Source organism: Sminthopsis crassicaudata, chromosome 2, assembly GCF_048593235.1.
Source record: "Sminthopsis crassicaudata isolate SCR6 chromosome 2, ASM4859323v1, whole genome shotgun sequence".
Classification (NCBI taxonomy): domain Eukaryota; kingdom Metazoa; phylum Chordata; class Mammalia; order Dasyuromorphia; family Dasyuridae; genus Sminthopsis; species Sminthopsis crassicaudata.
This window is the reverse complement of record NC_133618.1, coordinates 579,090,816-579,115,009: the sequence shown is the minus strand read 5'-3', so window position 1 is coordinate 579,115,009 and position 24,194 is coordinate 579,090,816. Positions and strand designations below refer to the sequence as shown.

At 43.1% G+C, this 24,194-nt stretch overlaps 1 protein-coding gene across 4 annotated transcripts in view; it reads right to left on the bottom strand.

The window, feature by feature from the left end:
- Window positions 1–596: 596 nt before the first annotated feature.
- Window positions 597–24,194, bottom strand: part of NEURL1 (neuralized E3 ubiquitin protein ligase 1) — a 93,962-nt gene continuing 70,364 nt past the window's right edge. For 3 of the 4 annotated variants that reach the window (XM_074295498.1, XM_074295496.1, XM_074295497.1), the window contains 3 exons: window positions 5,111–5,800; window positions 1,681–1,827; window positions 597–1,011 (listed from right to left, as the gene is read on the bottom strand). In XM_074295498.1, coding sequence (XP_074151599.1) covers window positions 761–1,011; window positions 1,681–1,827; window positions 5,111–5,800 — 1,088 coding nt within the window. In that variant the 3' untranslated portion in view covers window positions 597–760. Of the gene's footprint in view, window positions 1,012–1,680; window positions 1,828–2,758; window positions 3,002–5,110; window positions 5,801–24,194 lie in introns of all 4 variants that reach the window. The other variant, XR_012487045.1, reaches the window with a different exon arrangement.

Sequence of the window (24,194 nt, the reverse complement as noted above, 5' to 3'; positions counted from 1 at the left end):
GAGAGACAGACAGAGACAGACAGACAGAGACAGAGAGAGAGAGAAACAGAGAGAGAGAGAAACAGAGAGAGAGAGACAGAAAGAGAGAGAGAGAGAGACAGTCAGAGACAGAGACAGAGAGAGAGAGAGAGAGAGAGGAAAGAGACAAGAGATAGAGAAATAGAAAGAAGAGAAGGAGGAGGAGAAGGAGGAAAAGAGTGAGGAGATGGCAAGAAAGGAAGAAAACAGTACAGAGATAAGAGAGGAAAGAAAATCTGAAAAAGAGAAAACAGGAGCGACTTTTTTGTCAGGGGTCAGACTGGTCAGGGAGGGAGGAGTTGGCTCCCATTACACTCCTCCTGAGTCCTGGTGAGACATGGCTTGTGAGGGTGGGAGTAAAGAGGAGATTCAAGGTTCCTCCAGACCCTGGATTTGCCCTGCCTCTCCCCTTTCCCAGAAATCACCCGACAGGGGCCCAGGCTTTCGCCCAGTCAGGGCACCCCAACATGAAGCAAGGTCCAAGCTCAGGCCTGTCTTCTCCTGGATTCCAGAGACAGTTACCAGTGAGGTTACATGGAGGGGCTGCCCTTCTACCCCACATGCCCTACAGCCCCAGGGAGCCTTTACTTTGCTTTTTTAATGGAGGAAGGGAAAACAAGCTTCCAAAAAAGAGAGAAAAAGGGGCCCTGTTTGCTAGCCCTCTGCTGGGGATGGAGTTGGCCTCCTGATGGCTAGAGTCCCACCATGGGCAGGTGGGGGAGCAGTGGGCGCGGCACCCCATCTAGGTACTCCGGTAGGTCTTAATGATGTCCTTGATGACTCGCCGGCAGATGGGGCAGCAGGCGTGAACTGTCTTCTTCAAGCGGAGGCCACAGGAGTAGCACAGGCACATGTGACCGCAGGTGTAGATGACCGTGTCCACCGTGTTCTCGTAACAGATGGTGCACTCGTCACTCCATGGCCCTTGCCCCGGCCCAGGGCCTGGTGACAGAGGGGACTCCGGCAGGCTTACGGGCGAGTTGGGAGCTGTGCCTGGGGGGAGGGAGGTGGGAGGCAGAGAGAGGCAAGCGTAAGAGCAAGGAGGGTCCCAGCCCGGGGTGGCCGGAGAAATCTGAGGAATCTTATCTAATTCTGCTAGTGAGCTACTGTGGGCTCCTCAGGGAATGTCAGAGCTTTCTGAGCCTCAATTTCTCTCTTTTTCTCTGTCTCTGTCTCTCATCTTTCTCTCTCTTTCTTTCCCTCCATATCTCTCTCTCTGTCTCTGTCTGTCTGTTTCCCTCTGTGAAATAAGAGGGAATAATAAATAAAGCATCTGGGAAGTTTTCATGAGAGATTTCCTGCTGCTGACAAGGGTCTGAAGGCCAGGCTGAAAAACTGCCATGACATAAGATTCCTCAGGACTTAGTAAGAAGGAACCTTGAAAACCAGCTAGGCAGGCCCCTCATATTCCAGTAGATGGGGAAATGGAGATCTGGAAAGGTGAGGTGACCCTGTCTGTGGTCACCCAGAGCCAATATTAGAACCCATCCCGATCCCTGATTCAACACTCTCTATAACATGGGGCACTATAACATGGTTTCCTGAAAGATACAGGGGAGACACAAAGTATCGCTGGATCTATTTCAACAGACTTGCCTCTTCCTCTACTCCAGGAGAAAGTAATAGGAATGAGAAGGGAATAAAGAGGAAGGTCATCCTCACCACTCAGAGAACTGCCCGGGGGTCCAGAGCTGCATGCACTCAGCAGGGGGTCGGAGAGGCGGCTACACAGTCCAGTAGGAGAAGTGGGTGAAGATGCTGGAGAACTTGGGAGAGATGGCACACCTCGCTCAGTCAGGATGGTGGAGCCTGAGAGAGAGAGAGAGAGTCAGAGACAGAGACAGAGAGACAGAAAAAAGAGAGGGCAATGTCATCTTTAGCCCAGCCACCATCCCCACTCACCAGAGACAGTCCCAGCTGAGGGAACAGGAGTTTAGGTCCCTCCTGAGTGGGGCTTTTGGAATATCCTTCACATCATGCTGGAAACAACTGTTCTAAAGCATCTCTGTTATCTACATTACTCTTTTGCTCAGAAACTGTCCATGGTTCCCAAATGCCTACATGATGAAGTCTAAATGTCTCAGCCCACAGCAGAGATTCCCCTTTATATAATTGTGTTCCTAGGGAATTGTGAATAAAAGAAATCTTTGTAAATTGAACACTGTTTCCTAAATGGTGGGTGGCTACCTCCCCATCAAGGTCTATCTCTACTGCTGGTGGCTCTTCAGTGGGTAGGACACCTTCACTCTGTGTCTGGTACCCCAGGCTGCTAATTAAAGATCTATAAACAGATGCTTTTTTTTTTTTCAACAACAACAACAACAGGAGCCAGTGTTTTGTAGAACCAAACATTCTTCTATGGTGTGAATCACTCCCAGAAGTGAGGCTCCTGGTATGTCTGGGAGAAGTACTTTCTCTGCTGGGTCCTCAGCTCCCGTGTATCTCCTGCTACTGAATTCCCTGGCTAACCCTCAGAGCTTTGGAGGCTGGCTCAGGAAGCTCCTTTCCTTCTTTAATATCCACTTCTCTGCAGTTTAAAAGAAACCCTCTCTTTCCCTTTCCCCCCAACTTTATCTTCTCTTCGCTCATCCCCTACCCTTGCCCACTAGACAGGCTCTCATCCCTTATGCAATAGGGAACTCTAAGAAAAACTATTAATAGCAAGAAAAGATATCTTGTAGTAATATAATAGCCCTTCTTAAGGACCAATAAGTGTCTCAGCCTCACTAGGCCCATTTACCTTGACAACCTCCCTGGGAGGTGGATGAGGAGGAGGTGTGAAGGAAAGGAAAGAAGCATTTTGGCCCAGAGAAACCGAGTGAACATTGTAGAACCAGCAGGAACATGGTGATTTGGGAAGGGGTTTCTCCCCCACACTGGATAAGCAAAGACCGTGAGCTTTGGGAGACACTCTAACGGCACCTGCGTAGGGAGCCTGGGTCTCCCCTACTATTCCATTCTTCATGCCACATGCATATCCTTCCTGCAATAGAGACCCCTTTTTAATGGGAGTCCTGGCAGGAGATGGAGCAACTCTACTCTGGGGGCAGAAAAGTAATGCCTGACCTCGGGCTCATTTCTGATTGATCCAATCTGAAGTCATTTCATCTCAATTTGCCTTTTCCTGCCATCCAGGTTTCTTTCCCAGGATCCTCTTGCCCAGCTTTAATTTGCATAGCTATTGCTTTTAACCAATCCAAATGGCTCCCTGCACTACCCCCTTTACCTTCTCTCTACCTAAAGAACAAAGGGCAGACAGAGGCCCCTCCATATACCTGGACCAGGAGCAGGCCCTACAGACACCACCCCAGGTTCTGACTGGGGAGTCACAGCGGGCATTCCTGCCCCCCCCACTTATGCACCCAGGGATAAACTGAGGCACCTTTAATAATCTGATACAGATGCTTCCCCCCCACCAAGAAAACAGTTCCCATACTGACACCACCTACAGGGGCAGGGGAGGAGGGATTTGCCCCCTATTTCTAAGGCATTCTCTGTTCTCTCTGTCCTGAAAGTCTGACCACGTGAAACACTAAATGTTAGACAGAGGCCGGACCCTGTGAACAGACAGAACCCATGTTCTAGCTTATAGACCCATGAAGACAGGGACCATGTCTTCCCTAAGTTTTGTTATCTCCCCAGCATTTCACATGGAACTGTACCCAGAAGCTATTTAAGACCTACCTATACCCATATACATACACACATGTCTACATACACATACAGCCCCCACACATACACATATATATCTGCTGCTCGGAGTCAATGGCACATGCTTTGGGGCTCAGCCTCAAGCTCTCCTCCTCTGGAAAGCCTCCCCTGACTGCTCCAGCCCCTCCCGACCTCCATTCCTCTGACCCTCACCACCAGTTACCACACTCAGACTATTACAGCTCTCTACCATGATTGGGAGCCCTGTCCCTAGATCAGACCACAAAGTCCCCAAGCCAAGGCCAGGGCCTGCTATTCTTGCTTGTCTGCAGGTAAGTCAGACCTGGGGTAGAGAAGCCTAAAATAGATGCCAGGAAAGTCTTGTTGTTGAAGGAAACCCTTCAGGCAAAAACATATTTGAGACAAAGATATGACCTCGCTCGGCCTTCATCTCATGAGTTCAGTTCATTAAGCATTTATTAAATGTCCAGAACATTCACCAAGCACTGAGTTTAGGTGCTCGGACACAAGGCCAAAAAATAATTACCCTGAACTCAAAAGGCTCATGTTCTAATGGACCCTAAATCCTAATCTTTCCAAGGTGAAAAAGTCCTGATCTTTTTTTTTTCTTGAGCTCATCCAACTACCCCCTCACAACCATGTCTAATCCCACTCCCACAAAGAATTACACAGCCCTCATCATACATTCTGAGAAGATATTTCCAGAAGACCCAAACTGGATAGTGCACTTTCTCATACAACCGTAACATGCAGTCACAACTATCTGGGAGGCAGGATGGCAGCCTGACACAGAAGCTCTGCCACAGACTGACTGAGTGACCTCGGATGAATGGACTTCCAAGGCTGCCCTTTTCCTCATCCACAAATTTAGGAAGTTGGCCTAGATCACCATTGTATTCCCCACCCACTCTGACAGTCTTTGGACAAATAACTTCTCTTTTTATAAGCTTCCAAGGCTTGGAAAGTGCTTCTTCACAATGACCCCGAGCAGTAAGAAATAGGAAGGTTGTTATTCCTATTTCCCCAGAGGAGGAATAAGGTTGAGTCACTGAAGACTGTAGTCACACAGTAGGATTTGAATACAGATCTTTCCGATCCAAGGCTAGCACTCTTTCCATTATGTCAAATATTCATAAAAATAAGGCACAGAAGAGGAGGCAGATGAGAGGAAGGCATCCAAAACAAGCTCTTACCTCTTTCTGATTTGCCCAGAGCCAAAGAAAGATCTGTCTTCACTATATAGGGAGGGGATTACAAGACCAGCATCTCCCTGTAACTCAGGGCAGCTGCCAACAGGTGTTAAGTCAGACCTGACCCACAGCCCCATGGTCTAGATGGCAAATCTTCCCCAAAGCACAGTAAAGCAAGTTACGGGTTATTAGCAAACAGGGAAAGCTTGTGGGAAAAGAGTGAGACTTACCAAGGACGCGGATCTGTGTGATGGCCCCATGCAGGCTGAAGAGCATCCAGAGAGGCTGGGAAACATCTACACAGAGCTGCATGCCAGCTGCTGCCCCATTGTGGCTCAGGTGCAGCTCCCCATCAGCAGTCACCATAAAGCCCAGGATGTCACCGCTGTGGAGGGGCCCTGGTACCCGGCACACGGCCCAGAACTCCTTCCTGTCCACCAAGGCCTCTGGGTTATAGGGGAGGTCACTGGGACGCAGCGTCCCCGGGTCACAGGTTGTGACACCGTAGGACAGGGTTCCAGGGCGGGAGGTGTTGGACTTGTTGACCTTGACGAAGATCGTCTCACCCACACGCAGCGGCCGACTGGTGAAGACCAGTGTCCGCTCCTCGCGGGCGTGCTCCAGCCGGGCCACGGTCTGCTCGTCCAGGATCTTGATGTGAGCACCACGCAGCTGGTGGAAACGAAGGTCACTCTCTAGCTGTGGGGGCAACAAGTGGCAGTGCTGAGAGTTGAGGGAGTTCTGTGGGATGGAGCAGGCTGATGCTGCTATTGCGGCCGCCTGGAAGCCCCCATCCTGCACGTTGAGGTCGCAGAGGCTGACGGAGAGGCGGGTATCCTCAGGGTCTCTCCGCAGGGAGGGCCTTCGGATGGCAGTGAAGGAACGGGGACGGAGGCAGTCTGGGGGAACAATCTCGCTCTCTTTAAGGAGCCAGGGAAGGGGGGGGAGATAAAAGACAAGGAAAGAGGAAGGGGAAGGAGAAAACAGAAGAGACAAATCAGACAAGTTTATCCATATCATAAACTGCTCCAGAAGGGCAGGGCTAAAAATGGCCATCTTGGGCAAGGGTGAAGGGTGAGAGAAAGCTGGACCAATGGGCTGGGAAGGCAGCCAAAGGTGCCATGGAGCCAGGGGTGGGCTCCCGGATGCACACCCTAGTCTGGGATCTGAAAGATAGAAGTGAGGGGCTTTGGAGTCAGGAGGCTTCAACTTTCTACCTGAAACAAACACATAAGCTCACTGAAGATCAGGACTGTTGTTTCCTATTATATCTCAGGCTCTGATTAATGAGGCTTTACAATTGATCCCATAACTAAAATCTCCTTCCCTCATAGATTGTTTTTCACTGATTCAATCGTGCCCAACTCTTCCCCCGGGATCATAGCATAACAGATCCTTCCATCCTCCCTTCAGCATCTCCTGAAGTTTGTTCAAGCTCATATTCATTGCTTCCTCATCCTCTGCCATTTCTTTCCCCTTTTGCCTTTAGTCTTTCCCAAAATCAGTCTTGTAAAATGTGTCCCATCTTCTCATCATGTGGCCAAAGTATTTAAGCTTCAGCTTCTGTATTTGTCCTTCTAAGGAGTACTCTGAATTACTTTCTCCCTGTGAATACCTGTGAGCATTTGTTTCCAAGGTAAAATATATTTGCAAATTTCCAGGAAACTAAAGAAAACACTAGGGAGGGGGAGAGAGGGAAGGAGACCTTGGTTTAATATCTGAAATCCCAGAATTCAGGTCCCAGAAGTGTCATGGGACAAAAGATGGGTCCAAATTCATTGCTCGGGTCAATTCTATCCTCAGCCTTCACCAACCATCCCCCAATGTCTCTTCCCTGAAATGGCAGGGCCACTTTGCCATCAAAGCGGAGCAGTCTCATCCTCTCGCTCCCAAGCCTGCTGCCTCTTATGGGGAATTTTCTCAAGTGGCTCTCCAAGACCTCACTACTTTATTTCCCTGCAGTCTAGCAAGAAGGGGCTGGGGGATGGGAGAAGAGAGTCAACTGGAAAACTCGATCATTCTGGAGAATTGACTTGGTGACAGTACAGTTAAGTGCTTAGAGAAGCTGTGGAGCCGGGAGTCTTGTTCCACTAAAGGCAGAGCTTCTGATGTATTTCCGAGGCTTTCTGCAGACAAACTCATCTCTTGGGAAGTAGAGAAAGCTAAGGAGTTAAATAGCTACTCTAGTTTTAATTTTAACCCACAAAGAAATGAAAATGTAGGGAAATGCTGGTCATGTCATCCTGAAATTAGTGCAAGCCAAGGGTAGGAACTACAAGCGTGATCAAATCTGCACTTTAGATTTTAGGAGAAAAGATTTAAAGAAATTCATAAGAAAAGCAGATATGATCCTTGGCCTTTAAAAGGGAAGTCTACTCCAGAAAGTCATCTGAGTCTGGAAAAAATGAAATTCTCATCCTGCAATGGGATATGACTCTAATGAGAAAGAATGGTGCATATAAAAAGAACAATGTTACAGAGTAGCAATGCTTCCTTGAGGTCAAGTTAAAAAGTTAAGTGCAAAAGCACTTAACACAGTGTGGGACACATTAAAAAAACTTTAAGTATTTATTGATTAGTTGACTTGACTGACAAAAGAAAGAAGCTGGGGATAATAACCAAGGATGATTACAAAAGGTGGTCATGGTTCTATAAGGATATTATTAGTAAAATTAACACCCCAAATTAACTAAGTGGCCAGGGAGTTTTAAAGACCCACCTCATTCCCCACCATCATACCACCATTACCAAGTTAAATAAGCATAAAGAACTCTGAGGCATGAATGTAAGCATTTTGAGAAAAGGAATCACTTTTTTTTTTTAATCTTTGTATACTCCAAACCATGTTCAACGACTTAAAAAACAACATAGGGGAGATGATGTGATGTTTACATCAGCAATTATGTTTTATTTTTCTTCCATGAATGATTCTGGGACTGGAAAGGTTAGAACTAACAGAATTGAAAGGGAATACAAATATAAGATGATAAATGAGATAGTAAGAGAGAAATGACATCCTAAAGAAGCCCAAGTCCCAGGATACCGAAAGAACTCAATTACTCAGAACTGATTACTGAACCACTACTGAAAATCTTTTACAAATTGTAAACATCAATAGTCATGCTAGAGTGATAAAAATGGTCAAACGTCCCCATTTGTAAAAGGAAGAAAAGGGAAATGGGAAAAATATAGATCTATGAAGTTGGACCATCAATTCTAGGACACATTATTAAGTGGATGGCTTACAAGTATTTAGAAAGAGAAGTGGTGGTCACTAAGTGCGGGTTTGCAAACAAAGAGTCAATTTTGCCAAAATAAACTCTGGTTTTTTTGGTCAACAGGGTTATGAAACAGGCAGATTAGGGCAATTTTATGGCCATAAGTGAATTTCAGAAAGAGGTTTGACCAAGATTTTCTTGATATCCATCTACACATTTAATGGAGAGAGATCAGAAGATTTATAACTGACTAAATAAAAGGACTCAAAATTTATTAATAAACTGATTGGTCAAGCTGAAAGAGGAACCTAGTGAAGAGCTACCAGAGCCCATCCTAAGTTCTGTTTGCAGTGAATATTTCTCATAAATGACTTGGGTAAAGATAAAGAAGGAAAAAAGTTGACAGAGGAAGACAAGAAGAGGGAAGAAGAGAGAAGGGGAAAGAAAAAGAGCAAATCACCTTCCTTATCTATAAAATAAGTGTCCCAGCATGACTGGTCCTTATGTTGGATTATCTAAGAAGGATTCTTAAATCCAATCCTCTGGACCCTCTAAGTTGAGCCCAAAGCAGCTTTCCAGTGCTAAAGAGGCCCAGATGACAGAAGAAATCTAAACTTGGACTCTCTGGAGACAAATGTGTCTGTCCCCTCCCTCCACCTCTCCACCCTCCACCCCCATTCCCATCAAGGTCACTGAGCAGCTGCAGAAGGCAACTCTCCCTAAAATAGCCCATCCCAGGCATAATCCCAGCTTCCCCAGGGGCTAAAATAGAAGGAAACTTGAGATGGGGTCACTAGTTGGCCTGGCTGTGCAGGGAAAGGACTGCAAAGGGTCACCTCTCAATCCAATGCAGTCCCTCTCCAGCCTACCACCAAAGCTGTGGGAAAATGTCAAGAGGATGGCAGGGACCTTATGTCTCTGGCCTCAGTGGGGATGAGGATAAGACTGGCGAGTCTGGGGATAATGATCGCCTACCCAGTAACAACTGCTATTTTCCGTAGGATTTAATTTATTGATTTTATAACAATAATTGACTCAAGAGTAAAAAGAGACCTATGCGAGGTCACATAGCAATTAAATCCTAGATTTAGAAGTTGAACCCAAGTCTCTTTCTCTGAATCCACTGTCCTTTCCATTCCAGCATCCTGGCTTTCCTGGCTCATCTTCATTTACTTGGTGGAAGTAACAGTTTAGTTCCCATGAGAGGCCAAATGGGGTCTTTTACATGTGCTTCTTGACTTGGGAATAAAGCCTTTGAGAGCAAATGAAAACCTGGGGATTTTCTTAATAAAAAAATAATTGACCAAGTTCATACTGAGTCACCCTATCAACTTCATCCTATGAGAAAGAGAATACCTCACTCACTCTCAGGAAACCCCCAATATGTTGGGAACAAAAGACAAAATCACGTGAAAATGTGACTTGATTTGACCCAGCAAAGATTGGGTTGATCAAGGAAGAGTGCCTAAAGTGAGCAGATTCTAAACTAGATTTAAATAAGCCTTTCCAAAGAGGGCATGGGGAGAGGAATGAGCTATAGGGTCAATCAATTAGATAAAAAGAGCCTTAAAGAGTGTCTAATGTCCTCATTATACATTTGAGGACCCTGAAACCCAGAGAGGTTAAGTGGATGCCCAAAATCTCATAAGTTACAGTAAATAACATTTAAATGTTTTAAACATTTTAATGAAGACCATTTAATGCAGTGGATTTATCACTCCCTGTCACATTTTCTTCTTCTAACTCGTGGTCTAGTGAGATCCTGAGTATTCTTTCCGTGGTAGTTAATAACAACAATAATAAAATAATAATAACAATAACTCCTTAAGGTTTACAGAGTGCCTCATTATCTCATTTGACCCTCACAATGCCTCTGGAAAATCAGTGCTATATTAGCTACCCCATTTTATAGAGGAATAAAATGAGGCACAGAAAGGTTAAGTAATTTGACCTATGTCACATAGATAATAAGTAACTGTGGTCAAATTTGAACTCAGACCTCTTTAAGTTCAGTATTCTCTAGCTGTCCCTACATGGATGCAAGATTGTACAAATAGCATAGAGGGTGATAGAAAGGGTTTCTATGAAGACATGCTTACCCTCTGACTAAGAATCTTGTTTGTTTGGGTTCTCACATCCGGGAGCCAGTGCTGGATCAATTGTTAACTAGGGGTTAGCCTGTAGCTGGCGGACTGGGCGTCTCTTGGCTTGGGGAGTATCATTCTCCGCCAGGCCATTTACGGTCCATAAACATCCGCCTCAAGCCCAGCATCTGGCATTGCAGGGAGAAGCAAGGGCTCCTTCCCCAGAATACACTCCTTTCTGGCCTTTTCCCTGTATAATGTTCAAAAAAGGTTTGGGGTCATTCTTGAGTCACTTGGTTGGTATTGGGGAAGTAGGAATGTTCATTGTATTGAAGACCAATGAAGAGAGAGAATGATCAAAAGTCTTAAATTTTTGAAAATCTTTTAACATGGGATCTTAAAATTCATTGTCATAGAACCTTTAAATCTCAGAGTTGAAAAGAAGTTTGGAAAAGATCACAGAGGACATGTAGTCCAACTATTCTCCCAAAGAGGAATTTCCTCTACATTACCCCCAGTGGGTGAGTTTTGGTTTAGAGCTCTGGTTAAACAAATTGGGATTTTTTTTCTGATTTGTTTTTGTTAATTTTAAGGAAGTTCTTTTCAAGTCAAAAATACTAACTCTTTATTCAGAGGACTCAAGAAAGGGAGAGAAAGTAGAGAGGCGGAGTAGAAGGGATAAGGTACTGTGCCAGGAAATCACATGTAGCTTCTAGAAACAGCAAAGAGTCAACAAGGTGTTGATGGATCTTCACTTGGCCAAGTACAAGATGGAAGAAATACAGCTAAATACTTCATGTGAAAAAGACTTGGGAATATGAATGGGATGGAAGCTCAGGATAAGTCAACAGAAGTCACATGGCAATCAGAAAAACTATTGTGACATTAATATTAACATAATGTCCAGGATTAGGGATGTGACTGTACCTTGGGCAGACCACACCTAGAGCACAGTGACAAGTTCCAGTCACCATATTTTTGGAAGGACAAAGAAAAGATGGACCATATCCAGAACAGATCCAAGAGATCAAAATTAGAAACTATTCCACACTAAGATCTGTTGGAAGAACTAGGAATAGTTTAGCTTGGAAAAAAGAAGACTTAGATGGAGCATGATAGTTGTCTTCAAGCATTTGATGGGAAAAGAGATTTGATTTGTTTTTCCTGACCCTTAGGGTAGAAGGTCAGAAGTTACATTGAGGCAGATTTCAGTTCAATATAAGGTCGATCATTCTAACATTTATTTATTTTTCTTTTATATTTAATTTTTATTTTGTTTTTCTTAATTACATATAAACAAAAAATTTTAAACATTTTTTTTTAATTCATTTTCAACCCTGGGCAAGTCACTTAACCCCAATTGCCTCAGAAAAAAAAAAAAAAGAAAAAAAAGAAAGAAAGAAAGAAAGAAAAAAAGAAAAATTCTGATTTCCACATTCTCTCTTTTTTCCTCATCCCTTGAGAAGACAAGAAATTTGACATAGATTACACATGTGAATTTGTGCAAAATATTTTCATGTTAGCCAATACTGCAAAAGAAAACACAGATCACCCCCCCCAGTATAATAAAGTTTTTTTTTTTTTTAAAAGCTTCAATTTGCATTCATACTCCATCTGTATTTTTCCTTTGGGATAGATAGCATTTTTCTCTTCACAGCAACATTTAGAGCTGTCCAAAAGAGGAATAGGCTATTCTTGTGGTAGTGAGTTCCCTGTTATTGGATCACTTGTAGAAAAGATTCCTGTTCAGCTGAGGTTAATACCAGGTTTGAATCTCCACTTCTTCTATTTCACCTTCATATCCTAATAGTTTCCTGGTCGTGTCAATTATGCCTTTGCCTCATCTTCTATATATGTCCTCTGTGTGTGTGTGTGTATGTGTGTGTGTGTGTGTGTGTGTATAAAGCATATATAAGTATGTAATATGTAATAAGTATATAATAAGTATATATATATATATATATATATACATATATATATAATCAATTTTCTGTTGGGTGTTTAGAGCTTCCTAATATGGCTTCCTCCTATATTTATAATCTTCCTATCCCTTCCTTTTCCCACCCTCTATTCTGTGGTTCCTTGTATAAGACCCTCCACCTTCTAATTCCTAACATTTCCTAACATCCTAACATCCTAATTCTCATTGGCTCCGAATACTCTTGGTCTTCATCTCCACCTCCTGGCCTTCCAAAGTCAGGAAGATCTGAATTCAAATCCAGATTCACACATTTATTACTTTTGTGACTCTAGGCAAATCACAACCTCAATTTCCTGAACTGTAATTTGGGTGTAATAATAGCCCCCACTTCACAGGATTGTTATGAGGATCAGATGTGTTATCTGTAAATCATTCAGTATAGTAAGTTCTGGTATGCAGTAAGTGATATATTAATGCTTTTCTCCTTTCTTAACTTCCTTTAAGTCCCAGCTAAAATAGCATCTTCTACAGGAAATCTTTCCTAATCTCTCTTAATATTAGTGCCTTCCCTGTGAGACAATCTCAGATCTATCTTTATATGTCTAACATGTACACAGCTGTTTGCATGTTGTCTTGCAAACTGGACTATAAGCTTCTTGAGAACAGGGACTGGTTTTTGCCTTTCTTTTTATCCTCAAAACTTAATGCTCATCAACTGAATAACTGCTTTTCCCACTCTAAGATTTTACTCGTTATCTCCCTCCCACCTATATCTCTCCAGCAGGGCCCTATAATCAGTGCACAATGTGCGTTTGGACATGGGTCATGCCCAAAATTGAAAGACAAATTTAAATTCGTCCTCCTTTAAAGTTGACAGAATAGAAGAGATGCTCCCACTGCAGGAGTAAATCAGCCTGAGAGACAGCTGTGTATTACTGAGACGATTAGGGGGTCCCCTTTATCCCAGCAAAGGAGAGGCCCACAAGGACTCTCTCAAAAGAAAGCCATTAATCCAAAATCTAGATAGCATTTAATCTGCTATAATTTTAGAAACTGTCGTATCTATCAGGAGAACTAGCATAATGAGGCTTTGATGATTTACTCATTCAGTCAGTCATTTGACAAACATGTATGTAAGCATCTTCTATAGGCCTCGTACAGGTGACAAGGAGTACTGAAAAAGGAGAGCTGGAAGGTCAAGTATTAGCATTCTTTATTAGTATTTGTCTCTCAGAGGGGAGTGTGCCTTGTCCCAAACAAGTCCTGGTCAGAACTCTTCAGAAGGGCAGAAATGAAATGGATTTTAGATTATCATCAAGGCTTCCTTCTTCCACAACCCCCATATTCAAAAGCACCCACATCTTGTTTGGTCTACCTGCACAATATTTCTTACATCAGTCTCCTTTCTATGCACACAGTTTCTGAACTAATTCAAATGCTCTTCACTTTCTGCCCTATTGCAATCACTTCTAATCAGTCTTCCCTCTTGCCTTTATTGACTTCATTTTCCATGACTGTCAAGTTGATATTTCCAAAACACAGGTCTAACTCTCTCCTCTCTCCTCTCTCTGTCTCTCTGTCTCTCTGTCTCTCTCTTTCTCTCTCTCTCTCCTTGTCTCTGTCTCTCTCTGTCTCTCTGTCTCTGTCTCTCTCTCTCTCTCTGTCTCTGTCTCTGTCTCTCTCTGTCTCTGTCTTTCTCTCTGTCTCTCTTTGTCCCTGTCTCTGTCTCTGTCTCTCTCTCTCTAACTTTGTCTCTCTGTCTCTCTCTCTGTCTCTGTCTCTCTCTCTCTCTCTGTCTGTCTCTCTCTGTCTCTCTCTCTGTCTCTGTCTCTCTCTCTGTGTGTGTCTCTGTCTCTGTCTCTGTCTCTCTCTGTCTCTCTCTGTCTCTCTCTCTCTCTCTCTCTCTCTCTCTCTCTCTCTCTCTCTCTCTCTCTCTCAAATAATAACTGTTATTTATAAAGCACTTTAAAGGTTTACAAAGTTTTCCATTTGATCCTTTCTACAATCCTGGGAGGTAAGTGCCACTATACTCTCCATTTTACAGATGAGGAAATTTAGAGAAACAAGCTTAAAAGACCAGCCTAGAATCACATACCCTAGTAAGTATATGACAACATGTGACCTCAGGTCTTCCTGACTCCAGGTCCAGTTCTTTGTCCACTATGCCAGGTAAGTTCTCTACTCATGCCTCTAGAATAAATCCAGTCTCCTATTTAAAAGTCTACTCAATCTGACTCCTACAAGTTTTGCTTCATATTATTCCCATTCATGAATTCAATAAAACTGGCCTGCTAGCTCTTCCCAAGTCACTTATTCCTCTTTTCCTCACTTTCCCCATCTGTAAATTGAGCGGGAGAAGGAAATGGCAAACCACTCTTTGCCAAGAAAACCCCAAGTGGGTTCATGAAGAGTAGGACATGACTGAATACACAGTCACACACAGATGACACTCTATCTCCTCTGTCATGGCTTTGCTTAAGTGGTGTCTAATAGCTTTCTGACCTCTTGACTACCTCCTACCCAAGGCTATCCCAACCTCTTGCTCCTCCTTGAGCTATTAATAACATCTTCCCTTTTAAACGACTGGGTACCACTTCCCATATACTTTGCGCTTATTTATTTGTTGTATCCTCTCCCAATCCTCAGGAGAATGGAAGCTCCCCAAGGATAAAGAGCCTTTCATTTTGGTCACTTAGCACAATCCCTTGCACAAAGTAGGAATAAAGAATTGTTGGCTTAATTAATTGAAGGGGGAAAGGAGACCTAGGTAAATTAATATATTAAGGTCCTATAGTGTGTTAATAACAGAGCTGAGCTTGATACTCTTGATTCTCACTTCAAGGTTCCTACCTCAGTATCTTTCTCTACAAAGAAATTAACCTAATGTTGCTATTGTTCAGTAGAGTAACATTCTTCATGACTCTATGGGCCAGAGCTCTATTGGGTGTTCTTGGTAAAAGTATTTTAGTTTGCCATTTCCTTCTCCTGGGGATCCTTTTATCAGGCAATCAGAAGTTAAGTCCCAAGTGTCTGAAGTTGAATTTGAATTCAGGTCTTCTTAGCTCAAGCTCAGAGCTCTACTCACTAGTCCACTGGATGCCTAATATGGAAAGGGGCAATCCTCTGGACTATCCATTCCTGATGAAGATAATTTTTTGCTCTGATTTTCTGATTCTTATCAAGCAATCATCTGATTCCCAAGTATAATTTTAACCTAACAGGAAAGAAAACCTGTGTATTTAACAACTGGCCCTCAGAAAAAAACAAAAAAATTCCGACCAAACTTGTCCCTATGATATAATTTTAAGTTGAATTTACATTATTAATATTTTCTCCTTTACTTTTTAAAGTCTAGACAATCATCAATAAAAAATGAAGCACTTATTTGTAGCCTTTGCTGATCTTCAAAATGAAAATTCTCCTACCAAAAATTTAACAATTAGCTACCTAGCACATCCAGATACCTCCATGTGCTGAACCTGGATTATTAATCTTTCTTCATCACCCTTCCCCTGCCTGAATTTGAGCTCATCAATCACTTCCTATAGAAAGCCTCACTGGATTGACTAGCTCTCTCCCTGTTCTTCCCACCTGATTCCTCACAACATTCATGTCCTTGCCTACTTCCCTCTCAGGAACTTTGGTTGAGGTGGATGAGACAATGATAACTTACAATAGATGAAAGGCAGAGAAACTCAACTCTCAGCTTGTTTCTGTTCTCTCAGCAAAGGAGAATGACCTTTACACTGAAAGTGACAGAAACAAAAAAGAACTAAGGAGCCCATTGCCCAAGATAAGAAGACTGAGCACTTAAGTTCTCTTAATGAATTCTAGTCACCAGAACCAAATGAAGTACATTCTTAGGTCCGGAAAGGATTGATGGAGACAATCATTGTACCACCATCAGCAAATCTTTCTGCTTAAAAAATTGGAGGACAAACATCATGATTTTTTTAAAAAAGAAAAATAGCATTTTATGAACTACTGGCCAGTGGCTCTGGCTTTGATTCTTAGGAAATGTCTAGAATAGAGCATTAGAGGACGGGTGGCAAATATCTAGAAAGGAAAGTGGCAGCCACAAAGACCTGGCTTGGCTGTATCAAGAACTATTAACGCCACACTAGCCTCATTTCCTTCTTTGACAGTTTTACTAAACGAGTCCATAAGGGAAGTGCTATGACTTAAATTTTATTTAAATTTTGTCAAAGTTACTGATAAAATATTTCATGCTATTCTTGTCAAAAAGATGGAGAGATGTGGATTAGCCAATAATATGATGAGATGAATTTGGAACTGATTGGATCTGTCAGAATCAAAGAGTAGTTGTTAATTGTTCAATGAGAAAATGGCAAGAGGTCTCCAGTGGAGTACTCCAAGGGATCTAAACTGGATCCTGTGCTTTTTCATATTATTATTAATGACTTAGATAAAGACATAGATGATATGTGTACCAAATTTGCAGATAACAGAAAGTAAGGAGGAATGATTAACACAGAGAATGACAGAGTTGGGGTCCAAAAGGAGTTTAAGGCTTAAAGCATTTAGCTGGATTTTATCAAGAAATCCAATAGAGATAAATGTAAAGTCTTGGCTCCTTAATTTAAGAAGAAAAAAAAAAAAAAAACATAAGATGGGGGAAAACATAGATAAACAGCAATTTGCCTGAATATGATCGGGAATTATCCATGGACTGCAAGATCAATGTGAGTCAAAACAGGTTCCATTAAGAGGATTCCAGGAAGAAGGAGGTCACAGTACCACTGTATTTTGGCACTGTCAGTCTTTTTCTGAAGTACTATGTTCCATTCTGGTCTATGAAGGATATTGATAAGGTAGAGGATGTTCTGAAGAAAGCAATCAGTTCGATGAATGGCTTTGAGTCCATGACATATGAGGACGGGTTAAAGCATGTTTAGCCTGGACAAAAGATGTCTCATGGGAGACATAAGAGCAACATTCAAGTATCTGAAGGGCTGTCATGTGAGGGAGGGATTCGAATTGTTCTTTTTAGTCCCAAAAGACAGACTCAAAACTAATGGTGCATGTTGAGAGAAGAAAAACAAATAAATTTGGGCTTGAAATCAGAAAAAAATCTCCTAATGATTAGGTTCCAAAGTGGACTTCCCACCCTATCCCCAGAGATCTTCACACACGGGCAGGATGTTATCAAGGAAGGTCCTTTAAAGCATGAGTTGAACTTCATGGTTCACTGAGGCCCCTTCTAATTCTCCTGTTCTGTGATCTGTGGTTTCACCAGGGCATGCTACGTCTCCCTATGTGTCTCGTATATCCCTGAGAGCTTCTTGAAGCCTTGTTCCCTCAATCTCTTTTCTCCTCCTTGTAGGACCTAGAATGATGCTGGATACCCAGTATTCTCCACTCTAGTACTCCAAGAATTTTGGCTGGGTTCATCCAGCTAACTACAGCTTAGGAGAGTTCCCAGAAGAGCCACCTTTCAATAGACCTTTTGGAACAGAAGGCAGTCCTCTAACCAAAGAGTACGTTTCTGGGCAAGACCTTTGGAACACCATGAGCCAGGATTATCTCTATCCAATACAAACCATACAATAAAGCTCATGTTTATTTACATTATTGATCCAGTCTGTCTTCCTGGAAGCAGGAAACTATTATTCTTAGAGACTGCAAGCCCACATCTTGGTACAGGTGCAAAGGAAAGCATTTTATCGAGATGATCCCCAATATACTACATGCAACACCAAGAAACGAAGAAAAAAACCAGGAGTCTAGCCTGACACTGTCACATTTTGGGGATGAATGTGGCCAACGACTACTTAGGGACAGGGGTAGGTAAGCTCTGATCTCAGGATGAAATTGAAATAAAGGAGGGAACTTCACTTTGGCCCCAAAAAACAGACTCAAAATTAATGGTGGAAGTTGGGGGAAGAAAAAACAATCAAACTTGGGCTTGAAATCAGAAAAGAATTGCTAATGGTTAGGTCCCAAAGTAGACTCCAGATCCAGCCTTCTACTCTTAGCTGCCGATCCTTAAGGACTATCCAGGTGACCTGCTTTGTGTATTTCATTCAACCCAGTCTGAGAGGGGGAGATATGACCCTTAGCTTTGGGGAGCAAAGGTCTGAGGTAGAATACCCGATCTCCTCTCTAGACATCCCTCAAGCTGAAGGGAAAAGGCAGTGTGGAATAGTGGAAAGCTCCAGGGACCCAGTTTCTAATGTCTGTTGTCACAAATTCCCTGTGTGATCAAAGCCCATCCCAGCTTGGCGGAAACTTCAGTTTTCTCATTCAGAAACAGACTGCATTACAGCCTGGTCTCAGTTCCACTATCCCTGTATGAGCTCACATGCATGGCTCCACGCTTTGGGTGTGGTAGTAGAGATGACTACTGTCTGAACAAGATTCTATGAGGAAGCCAGAAATTTCCCATGAGTAATACTTTGGTTATCTGAGAGCCATCATCCTAACGAGAGCCCTGCCTCACCAAGGATCCTGGTCTTCATGAGACTGGGATCTTGGTTCTAGATGAAGTCCTGGATATGAAAAGGGAGCAAGCAATAAAACTGAGAAGTGACGCCTTCAATTCACTAAGGAGCTGGATAGCTAAGCATAAAACCTACTGGAAAAGACTGGAGATCATATTGGAAGGGGGGGGTGGAACGGGAGAAGAGAAAGGGGAGAAAAGAGAGGGGGGAGAGGGAAAAAGGAAGGGGGGAGAGAGAGAGAGAGAGAGAGAGAGAGAGAGAGAGAGAGAGAGAGAGAGAGAGAGAGAGAGAGAGAGAAAGAAAAGAAAAGAAAAAGGAGGAGGAGGAGGAGGAGGAGGAAGGAAGACAAGAGAAGGAGGAAGAAGAGAGAAGGGGACAAAAAAAAGGTGATTTGGGAGTAATGAAAAATTAAAGAAAGGAAGTACGAAATACAAACAGAGAAAATGAACAGAGAAACAGAGAAAGGAGGACCAACCTGGAAAGAAATACAGATAAGCAAAGAGAGACAAAGAGAAACAAAAAACTTGGCAGAAAGAAATAGATAAGAGTCAGACGGGCAGAGAAATGGGGAGACAGCGAGAGGAAAGCCTCTAGCCAAAGGTCCTGAGCTGTACAGAAAAGTCTCATGATCAACTTCAAGGAACTGGGGCCAGAAGTCTCCGGACAGGGGGCTTCCTTTGAAAATCCCCTTTTAATGGGCCTGCAATTGTTTTAATTAAGAAAAACAATGACTTTAGGGAAACAAAAAGTAGAGCAATTTTCATCTGCTAATTGAATTTCAGAGCCATAAACAGCCTTGGAGAATGCAAGGATTACAATGATTTATAGCAGGCTCAATTAAATCAGCTTGGCCTTATCTGAGCTTTCAGTGGGGAGCATGGAGGTGGATCCAATGAAACAGAAAATACATTTTGTAAAACCATGTATAGTCAAACCAGACTGACCCCTTCATCCTCCCACCCCAATCCCCACCCCTTGCAGACCAGGCTAGGTCAGGGTTTGGGGCTCTGGAACATTCCAAATATGCCTGGGGAAGTAGTGAGCGGCCATAAAGAAGTATGGAAAGAGCACGGTCTTTGGAGTCAGATGTGGATGAATCCTATACTACTAGCTGTGCAAGGCACATCAGCTCTCTAAAACTCAGTTTGCTTATCTGTAAATTGGGTATAATAATGCCAACCTCACCCAGAACTGTTTATGAGGAAAAAAATTTTTTTTCTAAACTACACACTGTTATAGAAGTAAAAAGAGCAAGACTCCGCTCCTCCCATCCTGCCCTGTACAATCTCTTGGACTTTTTTACCATGCCCACTGGAGCTTCAGCAAGATCACATTCGTCTTGATTTTCACACTCAACAGGACCCTCTGCTCCTGGGACCTCTACGAACAGGCAGTAGAATGTATCGCTCCTCCCCAAATTTCCCTTTATGGAGAGTGTCCAGACAGCCATCTCTCCATTCCTACCAGGCTCTTTTCCTTTGGATTTCTTCATCTTGCCTGCCCAAGAGCTGTCTCCTTCCCTCCACTTTTTAGCTTCCCTTTGGGTCTTATTGTCCACCATTAAACTGTAAGCTCTTTGAAGGCAGGCACTGTCTTTTTCCATATTTGTAATCCCAGCACTAACCATAGTGCCTGGCACACAGGAGGAGGTTAATGTTCATAAATTGACTGACTAGACCCAAGTAAGATAGGTTAAATAACATTCCTGGTAATCCATTCAAACCAGCAGACACACACACACACACACACACGCACACACACACACACACACACACGCACACACACACACGCACACACACACACGCACACGCACACACACACGCACACGCACACACACACACACACGCACACGCACACACACATACACACACACACACTCATTCCAGCCCATCACCACTTCCACCTTTCATTCGTATCCTACTTCATTCCTACCTCTGTCTATCATTCTTCCCTGGGATTCTCTCTCCATCCACCCCCACCCCTGACTAGCTGTCTCATGGCAACCCTATGCCTACAGAAAGCCATCTCTGACTCCCAGATTAGACACCCATAGTAACCTTTCTCTTTTCTGAACTCCCAGAAGACTTAGGAGCTATAACCAGCAATATTATACTAAAACGGCCAATACTTATAGTTGTCAGTTGATTATTAAGATATATCATATATAATATATACATATATGTGTTATGGCCATGTGGGTGGTTTATTTACTTTTTTATTATTTTGATTATCTATTGATTAACCTTGTTATTTATTAGCTAATTCTACCTGTACTCAGTTAACCTTACCTATTATCTGTTGATTAAGCTTATTTGTTATTTGTTGGTTAATCTTTTCGGTTATGTGTTAGTTAACCCTGTTATCTATGGGTTAATCTTAAATGTTATTTGTTGGTTAACTCTACCTGTTATATGTTGGTTAATGTTATCTGTTGGTTAACCCTACATGTCACCTGTGGGTAAACTTTATCTGTTATCTGTAGGTTAACCCAACCGATTATTTTGGGAGTTAACCTTACCAGTTATCTGAGGATTAACCTTATCTGTTATCTGTTGGTTAATCCTATCACTAATCTGTTAGTTAACCTTGTCTGTTTTCGGTGGGTTAACCTTATTTATTATTTGGGGTTAACCTTATCTGTAGGTTAACCCTATATGTTATCTATGGGTTAACCCTGCCTGTTATTTTGTGGGTTAACCTTACCTATTATCTGCAGGTTAATCTTACCTGTTATGTATGGGTTAACCCTACCTTTTAGACACCAGCCAACAAGACCTGGCTTCAAGTCTTGCCTTTGACATCTACTATCTACAGGAACCCAGGGAAGTCACTTAGGACTCTGGGCAATCCCCTAACCCGAGAAGTCACTGTGTTTCTTCACCAAGAACTCCCTGTCCAGTTTCCTAACCCTTTCAAAGTAATTATCATTTAAGTAGCACTTTAAAGTGCTACTTAAGAGTATCATGTCTGATACTCTGTGAGATAAGTGCTTTACAGATAAGGAAACTGAGGCTGAGAAAAAGGTAAAACAACTTACCCAGAGTCAAACAGCTGGTGACTGAGAATAGTTTGGGGCTCAGAATTTTCCAACCTGAGTCCAATGCTCTCCCCACTGACCACTGTCCAGCATCGTTCTTGGATGAGTCCATATGTCCCCAACTGGATTGTCAGTTACTAAAGGCCAGAGCTCCCTCAGGGAGAGGATAGAGGCCAGAGAGCAAGTCTCCCACCTCAGACCACCCTGATTCTTTGAGGGCTAGAACTCTGTCTCCTTGCTCACAGCAGGTGCTCCCTAAGGGCTGAGCTGACCCACAATAGGGCTCCAGATGTGATGGAGGTGATCATTAAGATTCTGCTTGTGTTTTTTCAGGGTCAGTCCACCCTTTACATGACTCGGCCTCATTACATGACCACTAAGCTCTCAAAGCCTCTCGGACAGGCTTTACCCAACATGTGAAGGGGGGGGACTGGGAGGAGGAAAAACTATGGGGGAGAGGAGAAGGGCACTCCCCTGGGAAGGACAGGACCTCTGGAACTCCAGGCAGTTTTGGTTTCTGTACTAGGGCAAAAGTCATAGATGCTCTGTGTCCTCCCTAGCCCCTTAGAGAAGACATCTAGAACAGAGACATTTAGTACCTGGACTGGCATAAAGCACCCTTGGGGAAAAGGTTTAGAGATTTTCCTTTTTTATTCAAACTTAATTTCCATTGTAAGCCTTCCATCTCCCTCCCCTCACCCATTCCTCTTATTTTTTCAAATCTTTTGCAATCCTATCCAACCTTCAGGGTCCTAATCAGGCCTCACCAGCCTTCCTGGACCTCCCAAGGCCACTACTAATGGACAGATGTGTACTTGGCTTGGTCAGAGTTGAATCACAAACTCAATTGCTTTCTTTCTAGCATATCATATTATGGATTTTCTGTTCCAGTTTCTCTATCATGAAAGGATCTAATATATGCATAAAGTACTTTAAAGCCTATTGTTGTTCAGCTCAATGTCTGAGGACAGATTTGAACTCAGGAAGAAGAATCTTCGTGATTCCAAACTCAGTCTTGTGTTTCTCTCCATGTTGGTCCTTCTTTCTCTGTTTCTTTGTTCAGTTTCTCTGCATGAATTTCTTACTTCCTTTTTCTATCTTTCCAGTACTCTGACATCATCTTTTTGTTGTCCCTTCCTCTCTTTTTTCTCTTTTCATCTGTCTGTCTCCCTCTCCCTTTCCCTCCCCCTCTCTCTCCCCTTTCCTCTCCCTCTCTTTCCTTCTTTCTCCCTCTCCTTCTCCCTCTTCTCCCCCTCTCCCTCCCCTCCTCTCTTTCTCTCTCTCTCGATCTCCAGTTGCACAAACAATTTTCAAGCTTCTCCAGTATATTTTGGCCTTAGCCACCCAAATCCTTGTTGAGTTTATGGGAGTCAAATGCTAAACAGTTTATAGCAGGAGTTCTCAATCTTGTCAGTGACAGGGATCCCTTTGGCAATTTGATGAAGCTTTTCTCAGAATAGTGTTATAAAATAAAATACATAATATCACAATAAAGACCAATTGTTTTAAAATGTAATTATCCATTTTTTAAAATTCATGGCCCCCAAGTTAAGAATCTCTAATCTAGAGGAGCCCTTCCAGTTCTGACATTCTATGACTAAGTCAGCTAAACAAAATGAGATGACAGATCCTTGTGAGATATGGAATGGGATATTTCTTCATTCCCCTGGCCCCTTTATAGAATAAAGGCTCCAAGAGCCTCTCCCATCAATGATCAGAAAGTTCCTTATCTCTTGCTCAGAAATTTCTCCCTTCTTCTACCTCTGGCTCCCTCCTGTATGTACCAGTGGGCAGACAAAGGCGCCATGTTAGGGATCTTTCTCCCAACTTCCTTCCAGTGATTATGGCCCAAAAAACTTTATGAGGATGAAATTCTTTCTCCCATTTGGAGCTAAGGAGCTAGGCTAGAATGAGGAGAAAGAAGAGGAAAAGAGGCCCAAGCTTTCTGAGGAGATGCAGGTACATCACCTTACCACAAGTCCTGGCCTTTAAAATGTAATCCATTATAGAGACTAGTTCTCCCCTCATAGCCACATAAGACAAGATTCTAGCTCCCCTAGAACATTTTCTCTTTTCAAAAAAAAGGGAGAGAGAGGGGCAAGTAGATAACTCAGTGGGTAGAACACTGGCTGGGTCATGAGTTCAAATCCAGATTCAGACATTTCCTAGACTCTTGGAAAGTCAGTTAATCTTGAGAGAGAGACAGAGAGAGAGACAGAGAGAGAGAGACAGAGAGAGAGAGACAGAGAGAGAGAGAGACAGAGAGAGAGAGAGAGAGACAGAGACAGAGAGAGAGACAGAGACAGAGAGACAGAGAGAGACAGAGAGACAGAGACAGAGACAGAGAGAGAGAGACAGAGACAGAGAGAAAGAGACAGAGAGAGACAGAGAGACAGACAGAGAGACAGAGAGAAAGAGACAGAGAAAGAGAGAGAGAGAGAGAGAGAGAGAGAGAGAGAGAGAGAGAGGGAGAGAGAGAGAGAGAGAGAGAGAGAGAGAGAGAGAGAGAGAGAGAGAGAGAGAGAGGGACAGAGAGAGACAGAGGCAGAGAGAGAGAGACAGAGAAAAACAGAGACAGACAGAGAGAGAGAGC